General features: G+C 46.0%; 1 protein-coding gene across 1 annotated transcript; it reads right to left on the reverse strand.

Moving 5' to 3' along the window:
* Positions 1-12,092: 12,092 nt before the first annotated feature.
* Positions 12,093-15,429, reverse strand: LOC133927960 (uncharacterized). Its single transcript, XM_062374273.1, has 2 exons — positions 12,315-15,429; positions 12,093-12,240 (listed from the first exon to the last, which is right to left on the reverse strand). The coding sequence occupies exons 1-2, from the start codon at positions 14,849-14,851 to the stop codon at positions 12,093-12,095; spliced, it is 2,685 nt and encodes an 894-aa protein (XP_062230257.1). The 5' UTR covers positions 14,852-15,429.
* Positions 15,430-16,345: the final 916 nt, after the last annotated feature.

Here is a 16,345-nt window from a genome sequence, read left to right on the forward strand (position 1 = left end):
ATTATTTTCTTAGTCAGAGTAAGTAGATTGTATAGTAGTAATTAGTGTAAATTTGATTAGTCAATGTAATTAGATTTTTTAATTAGTTTAATAACATGATGACCTAGTGGTGGCACTTTGTGCTAGTGGTGGCGTAGGGTGATGGCCTACTGCATGCATGCTCTCTATAGGTGGAAGTATGGTGTCGGTACAATGAGAGGAAATAGAGAAAAAAAAAGAAAAAAGAGTAAAGGATAAAAAAACAATTTTTAGGAAGATTCAAAAAACATGGGTTGGGCAGAAAGATTTGATAAAAATCACAATGCACCAAAAAATTATCAAATTGATTTTTTTTAATTAATAGTGGTGTGCACCTGTTTAATTAGTATTTTAATTTCATATATGAAAATAGTGGTGCGCATAAGAACTCCTTCCCTTAGTTAAAGAAAAGAAGCAGCTATGAAGTCAGATAGAGCAATATTTTCAGTGTCTTCTAGTTAGCGTAGACTAGTCTCCTTCTCTCTTCAGCTCACTCAGCATAAAGAAATCTATGAATATGTTAATAGTGCATTGGTTAAATGTGAGCACTAAAATTTTGCTAGAAACTATAGACATAGTATTATTCACCGTAAAAAGGAGATGCTCACCCAGGTTGAGAGCGGCATGCTAATGCTTCTGACTTCAAGAAAAGCAAATATGGTGTAAAGAAAGCTAGCAAAACTAACTTTCAAAATAGTTTTGAATTCAATTTATAATGAGATTGAATATTTAGTCAATATAACTTTCATGTTAGTTTAATTAATATTTTAATTCAATATTAAATATTAAATATTTCATTTTAATTCAATATTGATGATTTAATTATCATTGTTAATTACTTAAATATTTAGCATTGTGAAGTATAGTACTATTTAATTTGCATTATTAATTTATTTATTATTTATTGAGGGGCGTAATTAGTTGTGTATCGTACATATATCTAAGTAGTTATTTTATTAGATGTACTTTATTTAGCAGATACGGTATAACTTTGATTCTTCGTAATAAATATCATATTTATTACGGAGAATATTCAACAGTTTTGCACGGGAGGCTCGTAACAATTCAAAATTGCCAGCACATAGAGAGTTCGGTTGAGGTATTTAATGACTTAGATGGCTTGAAATCACATATTATGAGCCTTTTACGTGTGAACCAGCAATCTCATACTGTTATCCTGGAGGGTGTGCGGCTACGACTTGTTCCAAATAGCCCGATCGTTGTCCATACATTGTTCGAGATGGGAAGGAGTAATGCATGAGCTTTGTACTCATGCAAGGTATTGGAAGAGAACTTTGATACGGGGGTGTGCATAAATATAGTATCATAACTAGTGCAAGGTGATGTAGTGACTACCGTAGAAGGATCAGGTCAGCAGGTGATACATGAAGAGGATGGAGAGCATGTCGGGGAGGGTAGTTCTGATAGAGAGGGAGCTAGAGTGGACCCTTCTTAGGTAGATGTAGGATTCATGGATGATGAAGTTGGTGGTAGCGAGGATGAAGAAGCTGCTAACAACAATGACTCGGTGCCTACCATCCAATACTTTCGTGGTGCTAGGCTGCTGGATTGTGTCGTCATTGAGTATAACACCTTATCTAACTAGAGATACCGGAATAGCAATATACAAGTCGGGCAATAGTTTCGTAACAGGGGGGAGGTCATCCACTTTATTAGCAACTATGTTGTAATGAAAAGAAGGGACCACAAGTTCACCCGATCTAACCCTATTGAGTATGAGATCAGGTGTATCAAGTACCCAAATTGTCCTTACTTTATACAAGCACATATGTTGAAATATGAGAACTATTTTGTGATCAATAGACACACCTCACATACATGCAGCGAAGAGGCTATTAGGAATGTGAGCCACGCTGTTGATGCAAGGTTCATAGCTCAACTCTTCAACACTCTTGTTGGCATGGATGTTTGTTTATCGCCAAAATCCATTATGGAGGAGGTGCAGACTAAGACGGGTATGCTGATCTACCACACCACATGGCAAGCGAAGCAGAAGGCGTTGAAGATGCTGTTTGAAAGCTTCGAGGAGTCTTACAACTATGTTCTGAGGCTACTGCAAAAGATTGCCATGACAAATCCAGGGACTCGGTGAACCATGGCGGATGAGCCAATCAAGCTAGAGGATGGGTCATACAGCACCACTAACTAATACCTCATTAGGTTATTCTGGTCCTTTGGACAATGCATCGAAGCTTTCAGACATTGCAGGCCGGCTGTATGTGTGAATGCCATATTTTTTAGCGGCGAGTACCATGGTAGGTATGACAACGATAGCAGCAGATGCAAATAATTAGATCGTTTCTCTCGGCCTTTGCAATGGTTGAGAGTGAGAACAATGATAGTTGGTTGTGGTTCCTCACTTTGGTGAGGACACGTGTCGTGGAAAACAGGGAACGAATTTGTATCATCTCAGACCGCAACAAGGGCCTTCTGCATGCGTTGGATGTGCTGCATGATAGCACAAACAACTCCATTGTATGGCCTGACGCGGAGAGAAGATGATGCATGTGACACTTGAGAGCGAATTTGTACACATGGTACCGCAGCAAGTCTCTTGTAAAGAGATTCAAAGGGTTGTGTCTACAGAACCGGTAGGCGAAGTTTAACGAGTTATGGAGAGAGTTAAATGAGACCACTCTCAAGATGATGGTAGATCAACAAGCACAGGAGATCAATCTATGAACGCAAATGGTTAGAGGACAAACTATCGTTAGCCGTTCACGTGCTATGTTCAACCGGTGGATAGCGGGGCAGCCGATAGAGCGTTGGACCGTAATCCATGACACTCACAGTGCCAGGTTAGCACATAGAATTTAAATGATCATATTGTACTCTTTCTTATGCGAATAGGCCTTCTAAATTATTGTATCCCATGTTAGGTACATCATCATGACAACGAACATAGCGAAGGCATTCAACAATGTCCCAAATGGAGTACGAGGCCTCCCGTTATGTGCCATCATTGAGCTCACATTCTATAGAACAGTGAACTACTTTCGAGACAATGGTAATACTGCTATGACAGCAGACTACTTTCGAGCTCACATCCTAAGGTGGAGGAAATCATATCCAGAAGGAGGAACAAGTCACACTTTTATCGTACAAGGATCTACTACCTGGACAACAATGAATTCGAGATCATGTGCTGCCGTAGGTATGCTTCAGGGTATAGCGTAGGGGACACTGTGCAGCAATATCAATTTGGGTCTTATGAGGTGAATTGCACATGCAATAAGCCAAAACTGCATCATATCTCATGCTTGCATGTCTTAGCTATTTGCAGGGATATGAGCGGCAATGACGGATCATGGTACATAGCACCGTACTTCACGATCGATGCATTGAGGAACACATGGCTTCCAAAGATGCGGTCCTTCAACATCAGAAGCGGCTAAAAAGCGATGCAGGGGCCTAAGTGGGTACATTATCCCCGAGCACAATGCACGGATCCTGGAAGGCCTAAAGCCATGAGGCTGTAAGGTGACATGGATGAAGCAGATATGTTGACGGCCTATGCAAGTGCAAACTTTGCAAAAAACCTGACCATGATAGGAGGACATGCCCAACCCGGCAGTAAACTATCATACCACTATCGAACTGTAATGTATTAGAGTTGTTGCATTTTAGTTTGTTGTTTCAAGTTATTCGCAGTCATAGTTTGTATTCTAAATTATTATTCACCTATTAGTTGTACTACTTATTTTGTAATATATCGTTTGGTACTGGCATCACATACAATATTTTTTTATTAAACCATGAAGCTTGTTATTTACCTATTTATTGAACCATGAAGCATGTAATATATTCTTATTTTTTATTCACATACTTATTGAACTATGAAGCTTTTAATATATTCTAATTTATTATTCACCTACTTATTGAACCATGTAACTTGAAATCACTGTCATGGCTCATGGTGGTTTTCCCGAGCTTCTTCAGCAGCAGTATGACGAGAATCATAGGGGACGAATGATTTTCATAGGGCATTAGGTACCATGATTATATGTGATTTTTAATTACCATATTGCTACTAACTCGGTACATGTATTGGATACCATTTCCAGTTGTTTTCGTTGCGAGCCCAAAGTGTCCACATGATTAAGGAGTTAGACCTCGATTCTATGAGCCACTCACACGGGTAAGACTATTACCTTTCGCTCTCATGATGGCCGGAGCTCCCATGGCGGGTGGTGGCAGAACACCTCTCCCGCCAATTGAGGAGCCACTGCTCACAGGTCTTATCGACCGGTGGCATCCTGAGACGCACACGTTCCACTTTTCTTTTGGCGAGATGACCGTAACATTGAGTGACATGGCCATGCTGATCGGGCTGTCAATATGGGGCACCCCGTTAGTAGTTTTGCAATGAACAAAGGAGCAATGGAAGAGTTACGTTGAGGGTAGATAATTATTTGTTATGTAATGCACTTTAAATATTGTAGTTCTATTCAAGTTTCATTGGCCGTCTCCATCTTATAGGTTTGGTGTGCAATATGACAAGAAGGATATTGGCTTCTTCATGTCCTGGATTCATGGGCTACCACAGTTCGGTCCATGCCCACCAGATGCGGACAAGGCTATAGTTTTACAGCACTATGAGGTGTACTTATACATCCTGCTAGGAGGTATTATGTTTTGCAACACGGTAGGTGATTATGTCATCTCTCATATTGTATGGTTAGCAAGTCAGCTCACGTCATATCCTTATGAGTCAACATCTTACAATTGGGGTGCTGGGTACCACATACAGAGGATTGTGCGATGCAACCCAGTGATCAAAGAAGAGAGGATCAGTTACATGCTGCCTATACCTCTTACAGCTATGGAGCTAGGAGTACCTCCCGGTTTGTCGGCCTTGGGTGCTCAAGAGCTACTATCCAGTCCCCATCTATGATGGAATTGCATATGATATGAGACTTACGATGGGGTATCGGTGGTTGCATGCCAGGCTGAGATGGAGTCAGCAGCAAGACCATGGTAGCTACTCCCGGGTGATCCGTGATTTGGACGTCCTTAGCGTCGATCTCGTGGAGTGAGATCCATGGTGTATGACATGAGTGACCAAAACTGCGATTGGAGGGCTCATCGCATCATATTATTGGCGGCACTCAGACTTATGGATGACCAAATGCTTTTTTTTATACATGAACAACATGGAAGTATATTCTCCTGAATGTGTACAGAGGCAATTCGGGTACCGACATATGGTGTTAGTACCTCCCCCACAAGACGTCAGCCGAGTGCACAAGTAAGTGTTTATTGTAGGTAGCATTAGTACCTTTGGTGATCTATGTTACTAAATTATAACTGTTTCATTCACGTACAGGAGGGGTGCACAGGGGGGCGGAGGCATGCCGAACTAGGCATCCATGAATGTTGAGCACCTACAGAGGTGGACGAAGTCAGCCACGGTGGATGTCATCATTCCTGCTGGACAATACTACGATGCCACGTACTGGGAGTACCTTTCGTTGTACCATCCACGCATGCGTGTCACCTTACCTAGTGGACTTATAGAGCCAAATCCCAGACCCTTCCCCGAGGATCGTGCCCACCGTCTTCAAGTTGTGGTAATTCTTGCGGTACTTATAATGATTTTATCAGTTAAACCTCTGTATTACTGACATGGCCCTCATCTTATATAGACCGAAGAGGCGCACAAGATGCATACACAGGCGGAGCAAGCTTGTGGGGAAGCAAACGGGTACCGACAAGGAAATAGGACGTGCTACTTCCATGATAGCTCAAGATGACGACGATGACGATTCCATACCACAACAACCCCTCCCTCCTCCATAGGACATTGATAACCTTGAAAATGATGGTGGATTTGCTGGTACTCATCCTTACAACTTCCCATTACCACCTCGGAGACGACAGTCATCTTACCCTGATAGCATTGACTGGCATAGCTGGCATTCTTCCACTAATTTACGTTGCCACTTTCTTCTGCCATCTTGATATGATCTAGGTATTCAACATCTATGCACTATGAACTATGCAAATGGCAGGCAGGACTATTTATTTTGTTTATGAACTATTTATGAAGTATTTGTCTAATCAATGTGATGGAAAGTTTATTATATTAACATACTATCCAAGCACAATTCTTTCCTACATATGAAAGGTATTTGTGAACTCGAGTTTTAGACACGCCAATGTATCAGCAATACCTTGGGGATTAACATTAGTTGCAACTCTAAAATCAACAATGTGATTGTTTGAATTGTTCAACCTCAGGTTGTGTTTGCTTTAGGATGAATGCTTAAAGCAAGCTTTGACCTTGGATTAAGATCAAAGGGATAGATGTTACTTCTACACCCACTCAAAATCAACAGCTTTCACAAGAAATGCTTTCAGAGGATTCTATACCTCCATGAAGAGCAATAGTAACTCATTGCTGAACTTTTGCAGAATGAAATGATCACACCAAGCAACGACTTTCACAGGGAATCTCTGTCAAGCATCAATGTCACACTTTTTCAGCTTTCACAGGATATCCTATGCTCCAACCCCAGCCAAGCCCATGCACTCAGTCCATACACCAGCCCCCAGCCAACATAAATAACCACACCCTCATCCATGGATAAACCACTCATTCCTCAGCTTTGTGAACTGCAATATCTTGCTCAGCTCTACCAAGCCCACCTAAGAAACATTGGTGGATTTTCATCCCTCAGGGGTCGAACCACCGATGTGCTTTTGTGGCGACCTTTGTAGGCTTCGCGAGTCCCAGAATATCTCTTACACCTATGACCTATGCTTCTTCATGTGTGCCAACTACCATTACGACAAGCCTCGACATGGACCGTATGAGTACCCACTGGTATAGCGACGTATATCACTAATGTGACACTTTTCATACGATTTCATGTATTGTCTTACTAATCTACCCCCTTATTTCATTTGTCCAGTCTCCTCCACCTATCTGTGACTTCATAGAATGGCTGAACATGAAGCAAAATGTGCACCAGAAGTGGTGAGTCGACATGAGCATGCGGTGGAGGAGGGAAGTGCACGAATGCCAGGAATACGAGCAACAGTAGGAGGAACTATGGCTCAAGTGTTGTGAGGAGGAGCGTATGAGGAAGGCAGCCAAGGAGCGCACTGCGGTTGAGGCACGTGAAGCAGAGAGGAAAAGGAAGTGGAAGAGAGCCCATCGTGCTAAAGCGGAGGGCCCCAATGCCCTGCAAAAAGGGCAAATATCCTAAGTGCACTCAATAGAGAGCATCTAATGTAATCCGATCTATTTTTATTTCCTAAGGTATATTTGGTTTAGCAGCGGCACACTATTAAATTAGTCTTTATGCGTACCATACATGCCCACGTTTGTTGTCGTCAACTCTTTAAGGTTAGGGTCTATATGCACAATGACGAAAAACCTCATATCGCGTGTAATATTTATCAGCGTACGTAATGTCTATACCGGGTTATATGATAATCGTACTTCATAACTATTATTATTCGACAAATTAGATTTTGTATCCTCCCGACGTTACTTCCCTAAAAAGTTACTTACATACATTAAACGAACAATAAAATATCGATAAAATTACATTGAAATAAATTTACACACACTCACTCATCTGGTTCATTTCTTTATTTATTCGCTCGTACCCTGATAAAACTAAATTGTGCTACAAAACCAGTCCGCTCGCACTTTATAGCGAAACGAAACGACATGATCGTCGCACCAAAAGCACCGACCAAATGCGATGTGAGTGGAGCCAACCTGTATTCGGCACATGAGGTGCTGAATACAGGGAGTTTTCGGCATCTGAGGTGTTGAATACAGTGAACAGTGTCGTATTCGATGTCTCAGGTGCCGAATATAGGATTTTCGGTACCTCAAGTGCCATAATCGATTTTTTAGTGTTTGAGATGCCGAATACATATGTTAGATTTGCAAATACGCCAAGATGTATTATCTATTTTAGCAAATATGGTTACGCCAATCGCCTATTTTATACTTTTGCCGCTCGTGAGACACACTTTTTTTATTACACTGACAGTGATTAGATCAATCTCTTCATGTTGACCGAGAAATTCCCCAAAGGAACATGGGGATTTTTCTCGCGCCTTGCCGAAATCAAAATATTTCTTGTGAAATTCCTGCGTTCTTTGCCATCACCAACTATGGAAAAGCTAAGTATGGCAAAAAAAAAATTTATAGTAATACTAGCGTCTATGACACGTGAGGGATAGAGCCATGAAATTGCGGAAAACCACAGCACACTGCATGCGTAGCTCCATGTCACGCTCTGTTTTACAGTCGTGCTCACCATGCTACAACTACAAGAAGCATTATGGCGCATTGGCAGTTGGCACCCATGCTAACGCCCGTTACAACACAGAGCTTTGCCCATGCTACCGGAGACAGCTTCTTTGCCGAGTGCCTCAGGCACTCGGCAAAGGATGATATACACTCGGCAAAGGCTTTGCCGAGTGCTACACTCGGCAAAGGACGCTCGGTAAAAAATTTGTCGGCAAAGACCTCTTTGCCGAGTGCACTTTATCGGGCACTCGGCAAAGGCTTTGCCGAGTGCAATGCCATGACACTCGGCAAACAGGACATCTTTGCCGAGTGCCTGTGAATCAAACACTCGGCAAACAGGACATCTTTGCCGAGTGCCTCACCTTGGCTCTCGGCAAAGCGGAGGCCTCTTTGCCGAGTGCCTTACCATGGCTCTCGGCAAAGCGGAGGCCTCTTTGCCGAGTGTCATGGCCATTGCACTCGGCAAAGTGACTGAAAACAGCCTTTTTTATTTGTTTTTGACATCCCATCCAAACAAACAGATATATATATATATAACAAACATCACCAACATCACATATATATCATCAACAGCACATACATATCACCAACACCACATATATATCACAAACATCACATGTCTCACAATATATAACAAATAAGTTCACAAGTAATCCAAGTGCTCCATCATCTACAACCATAATTGCAAATAGAAGTACCATTAACAACTACAAGTATCATCACCAAGATGGTCAATGAAACTGATTTGGTGAATGATTCGCTGAAGCATGAGGATCGTTCGATGCCGCCGATTGATTCTGCACAAAGGAGAAGAGATTGCATGTGTGAGACAAGATAAATATATACCATACATGAATAAAATTTTCATACTCCACTAGGTTTGACCGTAAGCATGAACATACAAACTAAAACATTTATACTCACAGGAGTAGAATAGTGAGGAGGTGGAGGTGGAGGTGGAGCGAATAGCGAAGGTGGCGGAGTCACACCCGTAGCGGCGCCAATGTACTGAAGAATCTCCACCATCCTCCGCTGATCGGCCTCCATCGTCGCCTGCATTTGCTCCCGTATCCTCCTCTCTTGTTCCAGCTGGGCCTACAATATATTCACCCTAATGTTACAATAATGCAAAGGAAAGGTATGAAAAAACCAATGAACGACGAATAAACCAGAAATAACCTCGAGTGCCTCCACCCGGTGGTGTGAAGTGTCCTTCCGAGGTCGTATGGCCGGGCTCGTGCTCGTGCTGCTTGCTCGAATCTGGGAGAGACTGGGAGTAGCGGCCGAGTCGATTGCGCCGTCGCCAATCCAGTATCGCCCATGCTTCTTGCCTCCTCCCACCCTCATGACGACTTCTCCATCAAGGTCCTCGGTGCTCGGATCGTACTCTGGCCCATGGACCTCCCTTGCCATCGATGTGTACTCACTAAGGCGGTTGTGGACGGTCGCATTGCTGTACGCCTCGGGCCCGTCCTCCGGGTTGTAGTCGACGTCGGACGTCGCCTTGCCCTTGTGGGCCATAGCAAATGCCTTGAAGATGGAGCAAGGCTGGCCACCATGTGACGCCGACTGCGAGAAAAACAGCAAGATGATTAGAAATCATGCAGAATTGAGCGTTAGAATAAATAAATGAATTCGCGTACCCATGTTTCTGCGTATCCGCTGAGGTTGCGGCTGCCTTGATGGTGTGCTACACCTGGCATCATCAAACGCCGCTCCCGGCACAAGTTGTGCGTCTCCTCCCACTCGCGTGAGCACCACTTGTCCACCATCTGTTCCCAGCACTGGGGATGCGCGGCGCACCAATAAGGAATCATCTACAGGCCATCAAGATGAAATTAAGCCTACTTAATCTCAAAAGGAATCAGTATTAATGTTCTGTATTTACCTGCAGGTACTGGTCCCGGGTCAGCGTCATGGTTCTTGCGTCCCTTTTGGTGACCTTCGTTCCAATGACGGTCCCGTGGTAAGTTACGACGGCCTGGATGCGCGCCTCGTAATGCATGTCCACGACGAGTTTTTTGCAGCATTTGGTAGCCACCGCATCCGCCCTGGCCTCATGTCCGTCCTGGCATCTAAAGAAATCCTGCATACAAACACGATGTATCCATTCATTATTTAAAGAATGTCCAATAAATACGATGTATTGAGGAATGTAGTGCGAGGAAGACTTACCCACAGCTCTTGCTTCACCCGCTCCGCCTTGTTGTTGAATACCCTGTGGGCCCGATCTGCAGCATCGGGGGCGGCGGCGTAGTGGTCAAACGAGTAGGCCGGCCCCGTCACTCCGGCGTACTCAACCAGGCCAGGGAAGTGCTCCTTGCACAGAAGACCGAGGATGCCATTGACTTGGCGTGTGTGAGCACCTCCACTCGCCACAATCGTCCAGTTCCTGCCCAAGTGATTAACAATCGTCCAATTTCTATTTTGATATTCAACATATCATATAAAGTAGTGATAACATCTAAAGTTACTTACTTTTCCCCCTCGGGTCGAATCAGCGGGCGTCTCTCACGAGGTATCGGTCGCTGAGGGAGGCTCGCGGGACCTCGCAAGTAGACGCTGGACGAACTAGAGGAAGCGGAACCCCCTGCTGTCGCCTCCTCCAGCGCGTCCTCCTGCGCCTCCTCCTGCGCGTCCTCCTGCGCCTCCTCCTGCGCGTCCTCCTGCGCCTCCTCGGCGTCCTCCTGGGGCACCTGCTCCTCCTCCTCCTCCTCACGCGACGACTCCCTCCTGCGGCTGCTCCTCCTTGTCCTTCGGTACAAGGACGTTAGCTTCCTCATCCCACCGCCCACCATCTTTGTTCAATCACCTGCAATTAAAAAGAGTAAACCAATAAGCACAGATAAACAAGAAGTACTTAGAAAGAGATGCAAAATAAACAAAACGTAATTACAAAATAACATAGTATTACATGTATTAGAAATAATCTTCATGATCGGGATTAGCTGGATCATAAGTCTCATCATCACTATCAATCATGTCGAAATAATCAACACTATCCGAATGAGCAATGTTGCCATTGTCATTGTCTAAATGTAATCGCTCAAGCATTTGTAAGTCTTTCACATTTTGCACCTCATCTCCAACGTCCTCTTCAATAACCGTTTCATTGTCTACTTCCATTCCGATCGCTTCAGTTAAGTCTATCTCAAACCTCCCTTCCAGTCCCTCTTCTTGAAAGAACTCTCCGTCATATGTGTTTGGGTCTAAGTTGTAATCTTCATCGTTTGGGACAGGCACTTTACCGTGTGGCGATACCCTGTGCACAATATCCCAACCCTTAAGATGCCTTATGGTTTGACACGCATATGGGAGATAATAAACTTGCGTGGCCTGTTGGGCCACAATATAGACATCGTCTCCTGGTAAGACAGAATCCTGTCGAATTTCGACTAGCCCAAGATTACAATATGTCCGCCTCGTTACTTCAGGATCAAACCAATGGCATTTAAATATGACGGGATTAAAAGGTTTGGAACCATGAAACTTGAGTTCGTATATTTCTTCAATTCTTCCATAATACTCGACCTCATCAACGCCGGGCGTAAAAACTCCGGAACTTGTGGTTCTTCGATTGGGCCGACTCTGCTCGTAGCTTGTTGTGCGAAAGCGATATCCATTCACGTCATAACCAGAAAATGACCTGACCCTATAGGCAAATCCATCGGCAACCTGTCTCAACTCGGCACACATAGACGCATCCCTCTGGCCCTGCAAGCTCAAGCAGGATACATCGTTATATTATTCGCACGTACGAGTAACTTGGAATGTCAAACTACGTACGAGCTAAATTAGACGGTACCTTCCGTTTGAACCAAGAAATGAAATCGGGCATTCCATTTCCCGCACCCTGTCTAAGAAGGGTATCTACCTGCTGCGGGGTAGGATCCCTTGATTGACGCCAGAATTCATCCAGAAATTCCCTGTACCAACGAGAAACAAGGGGGTTGGATGCAGAATAGTGATGGCGTATTTAACAAGTTCGTTGAGAACTTACTGCATGTACGGTGCCACTTCGTCAAGGTTGGTCAACACGTATAGCATGATATGGCGCCACTCTTCATGATTCAAGGTCTTGGGGGTCGATGCACTTGCGCTTCCGAGTTGGCCTCGGAAAAGGCTGAGGTTCGATTCATTTTCGCCAGCATTGTAACGAGGGGGTGGATTATGCACGCTAGGGAGGTGGTCACCATAGTATGTTGTTGTGAAGTTCGCCACCTCCTCCAGAATGTATGCCTCTGCAATGGAAGCCTCGATTTTGCATTTATTTCTACATTTCTTTCGAAGAACCTTTAGACATCTCTCGATTGGATAGCACCAACGGCCCTGCACGGGCCCCCCCATTCGTGCCTCGTACGGGAGGTGCAAAATCAAATGCTGCATCGGATTGAAGAAGCCGGGTGGAAATATCTTCTCCAACTTACAGAGCAACACAGGTGCCATTCTTTCCAAGTCAGCAATCACGGTCCGAGATAACTCCTTGGCACAAAGCTGGCGAAAGAAATAGCTCAACTCTGCTAGCACTAGCCAGACATGCTCAGGGACATAGCCCCGAACCATCGCCGGAAGAAGCCGCTCAATCCATATGTGGTAGTCATGACTCTTCATCCCTAAGACTCGCATAGTAGATAAGTTCACTCCCCTCCTCAGATTAGCTGCATACCCATCAGGGAACATTAACGTCTGGATCCATTCTAGTACTTCCCTCCTTTGAGGCTTGCTCAAGACAAAATCGGCCTTAGGCCTTCTCCATGTCTTGCCGCGACTAGGAGGCTTCATATGTTGGTTTGGTCTATCGCATATCGTTGCCAGATCCACTCTAGCCTTAACGTTGTCCTTTGACTTGTCAGGAATGTCCATGATTGTTGCCCAAAGTGCCTCGGCAACATTCTTTTCAGTGTGCATTACATCAATGTTGTGTGGAAGGAGAAGGTCATCAAAATAGGGGAGCCGAGTCAAGCCCGACTTATGAGTCCACATATGTTGCTCACCATATCCCACAAAACCACCTTCTGGATTGACCACGAGACCATCTATCTTTTCACGAACCGTGGCACCAGTCATTATCGGTGGTGCAGGGTCTGTCACTACGACACCTTTCGTAAAGTTCTTGATGTCTCGTCTGAATGCATGGTCAAGAGGGAGGAATTGCCGATGTTTGTCGAACGATGAATACTTGCCACCCTTCTGCAACCAAATGAACCTCAGACCTTCCTTGCATACTGGGCATGGGAACTTCCCGTGAACACACCAGGCGCAGAATATCCCATACGCCAGGAAGTCATGCAGGGAGTAGTGGTACCAAACATGCATTTTGAAGTTTTTCTTTGTAGCTCGGTCGTATGTCCATACCCCTTCCTCCCAAGCACGGACCAATTCATCAATCACAGGCTCCATGAACACACCCATATTATTCCCCGGGTGTCCAGGAATTATCAACGACAAGAATACGTTCTGTCGTTGAAAGCATATGCCGGGGGGGAGATTGAGGGGGATAACGAACACGGGCCAACATGTGTATGGGGCAGCCATCATTCCATAAGGATTGAACCCATCTGTTGCCAGCGCAACACGTACATTACGAGCCTCTTTAGCTTTCTCATGATGAATGCCATCGAAGTGGGTCCATGCTTCACCATCGGATGCATGTACCATCCTGTCAGGATTGTATCGTTTGCCATTTTTGTGCCATGTCATCTGTTTCGCGGATTCCTCGGTCATGTATAGCCGTTGGATCCTCGGTATGAACGGAAGGTGCCGTAGGATTGTCACGGGAATGTCAAGCTGCCTCTTCTGGCCATCACCAGAATCTACCTCCAGGAACCTAGATGATTTACACTTTGGACAGTACTTTGCTTCCACGTATTCTTTCCTAAATAGGACGCACCCCTTCGGGCAAGCATGTATCTGCTCATACGGCATCTTAAGTGCACGAAGGAGTTTCTGTGACTCGTGCATGCTCTTTGGCAGAAGGTGACCCTCCGGAAGCAGGCTGCCAATAACTGTCAACATACCATCGAAGGCGTCTCGACTCAGGCTATACTGGGACTTCAACGCCATTATGCGTCCAATGGCATCCAGTTGAGAAACCTTTGTCTGGCCGTGAAGGGGTTTCTGTGCCGCGGCAAACATGTCGTAAAACGCCTTTGCGGTTGCCTCTGGCTCCTCCTCCGTACGTCCTTCAGCGAACTGTGCCTCGTGATAGTCATTTAACATGTTTGCTACCCCGGCCTCAGCATCATAATCCTCGACGCGTGGCCTCACCACCTCCTCTCTCGTACGATCGGCTTCACCATGGTAGACCCACCGGGTATAGTCTGCCGTAAATCCATTCTTCCAAAGATGTTCCCCCATTACCTTCTTCGTTTGTCTTTTCCTGTTTGCACATTTGCTGCAGGGACAGCAAATTTTACTCGCTCCTTTAGCAGCCACGCCAAACGCCCGTTCCAAAAAAGCATCGGTCTTGTCGATCCATTCATTGGTGACCTGACCCTGACTTGCGCGGCCCGTGTACATCCACTCACGGTCCTCCATCCTCTAACATATATAGCGGCGAGTAATATAAACATCAATTGCATCTACACGACGTTCCTACTATCTTATAGGTGAGGTTAGGTCCTAATCCCACACGAGGATCCGTAGATGAGGTTAGTTTCCATTCTCTACTCCTATTCGAGACAGAATTTCGGCAGCACCTCCCCGCTGTTCTCCAAATACACGTCCTGCTAGGGAGAGTGTGTATCCGGAGAACAACAGGGAGATGATGCCGAAACTCTGTCTCCGATCGGAGCAGATCATGAAAACTAACCCCACCTACGCATCCGCGTGCTGTCCAAAAAACGTGGACAATTCAAAACAGATACGGTTTTAGATATGCAAATATCTGCATATTTCCAACCGTATCTCTTTCGAACGGGAGACGCCTAACTAGGTTACGTGATCTACAACATGATACGGAAAGATGGGTTATACCTAGGGTGGCGGTGGAGTCAGGCGACGTGGTGCAGGCAGTCTCGCAGCGCCAAGGAAGGCGATCGGGGTCACCGAGGTACTCCGGCGCCGCTCCGACTGGCTCTTCTCTGCCAAAAAAGAAATATAAAACTGTTAATACAAAATTTCGGCAGCACCTCCCCTGCACGGTGAGGTTTCCAAAACCTGCAACAAAACCAACGGCACGATAGCCGACATGCACATATATATGAACGGCACGATGGCCGACATCCACAAGATTATATCCAACCGCATATATATAACAATATCACAACCACTCCTACGACTACTTTGACTACCACCACAACTACTTTACCACTACTACTACCGCAACCATTAGTAATACTACGACGACGATGGTATGGCATACCTAGTGATACGGAAACGTCGGGAACGTGACAACGACGACCGGAGCGCCTCCTCCTCCTCCTTCTTCTTCCTCCTTCCTCCTCCTCCTTCTTCTCTTCCTCCTTCTTCCTCCTCCTCCTTCTCTCCCTCCTTCTTCCTCCTCTCCTTCCCTCCCTCCTTCTTCCTCCTCTCCTTCCCTTCCTCCTTCTTCCTCCTCTCCTCCACCCCCTCTCTTTCCTCCTTCTTCTTCCTCCTTCTTCCTCCTCTCCTTCCCTTCCTCCTTCTTCCTCCTCTCCTCCTCCTCCTCCTCTCTTTCTCCTCCTCCACCGGCGGCGCGTGGCGGCGGGCGCGGCGGCGCTGGCGCAGGCGCAGGGGCCGGCGGCGGCGGGCGAGGGCGGCGCGGGGGCCGGCGGCGCAGGGGCCGGCGGCGGCGGCGCAGGGGCCGGCGGCGGCGGGCGCGGGCGGCGCGGGCGCGCTGGCGGCCGGCGGCGGTAGGGGCCGGCGGCGGCGGGCGCGGGAGCGGCGGGCGCGGGAGCGGGCGCGGGCGGCGGCGGCGGCGGGTGCGTGCGTGCGTGCGTGTGTGCGGGCCGGCTGGGCCGGGTACTTAAATCCCTGCTTTGCCGAGTGCCCCCGATCTGGCACTCGGCAAAGAGGGGTTTTTTAAAAAACATGTGCAAATTCTTTGCCGAG

The sequence above is a fragment of the Phragmites australis genome, chromosome 9 (assembly GCF_958298935.1).
Source record: "Phragmites australis chromosome 9, lpPhrAust1.1, whole genome shotgun sequence".
NCBI classification, from domain to species: domain Eukaryota; kingdom Viridiplantae; phylum Streptophyta; class Magnoliopsida; order Poales; family Poaceae; genus Phragmites; species Phragmites australis.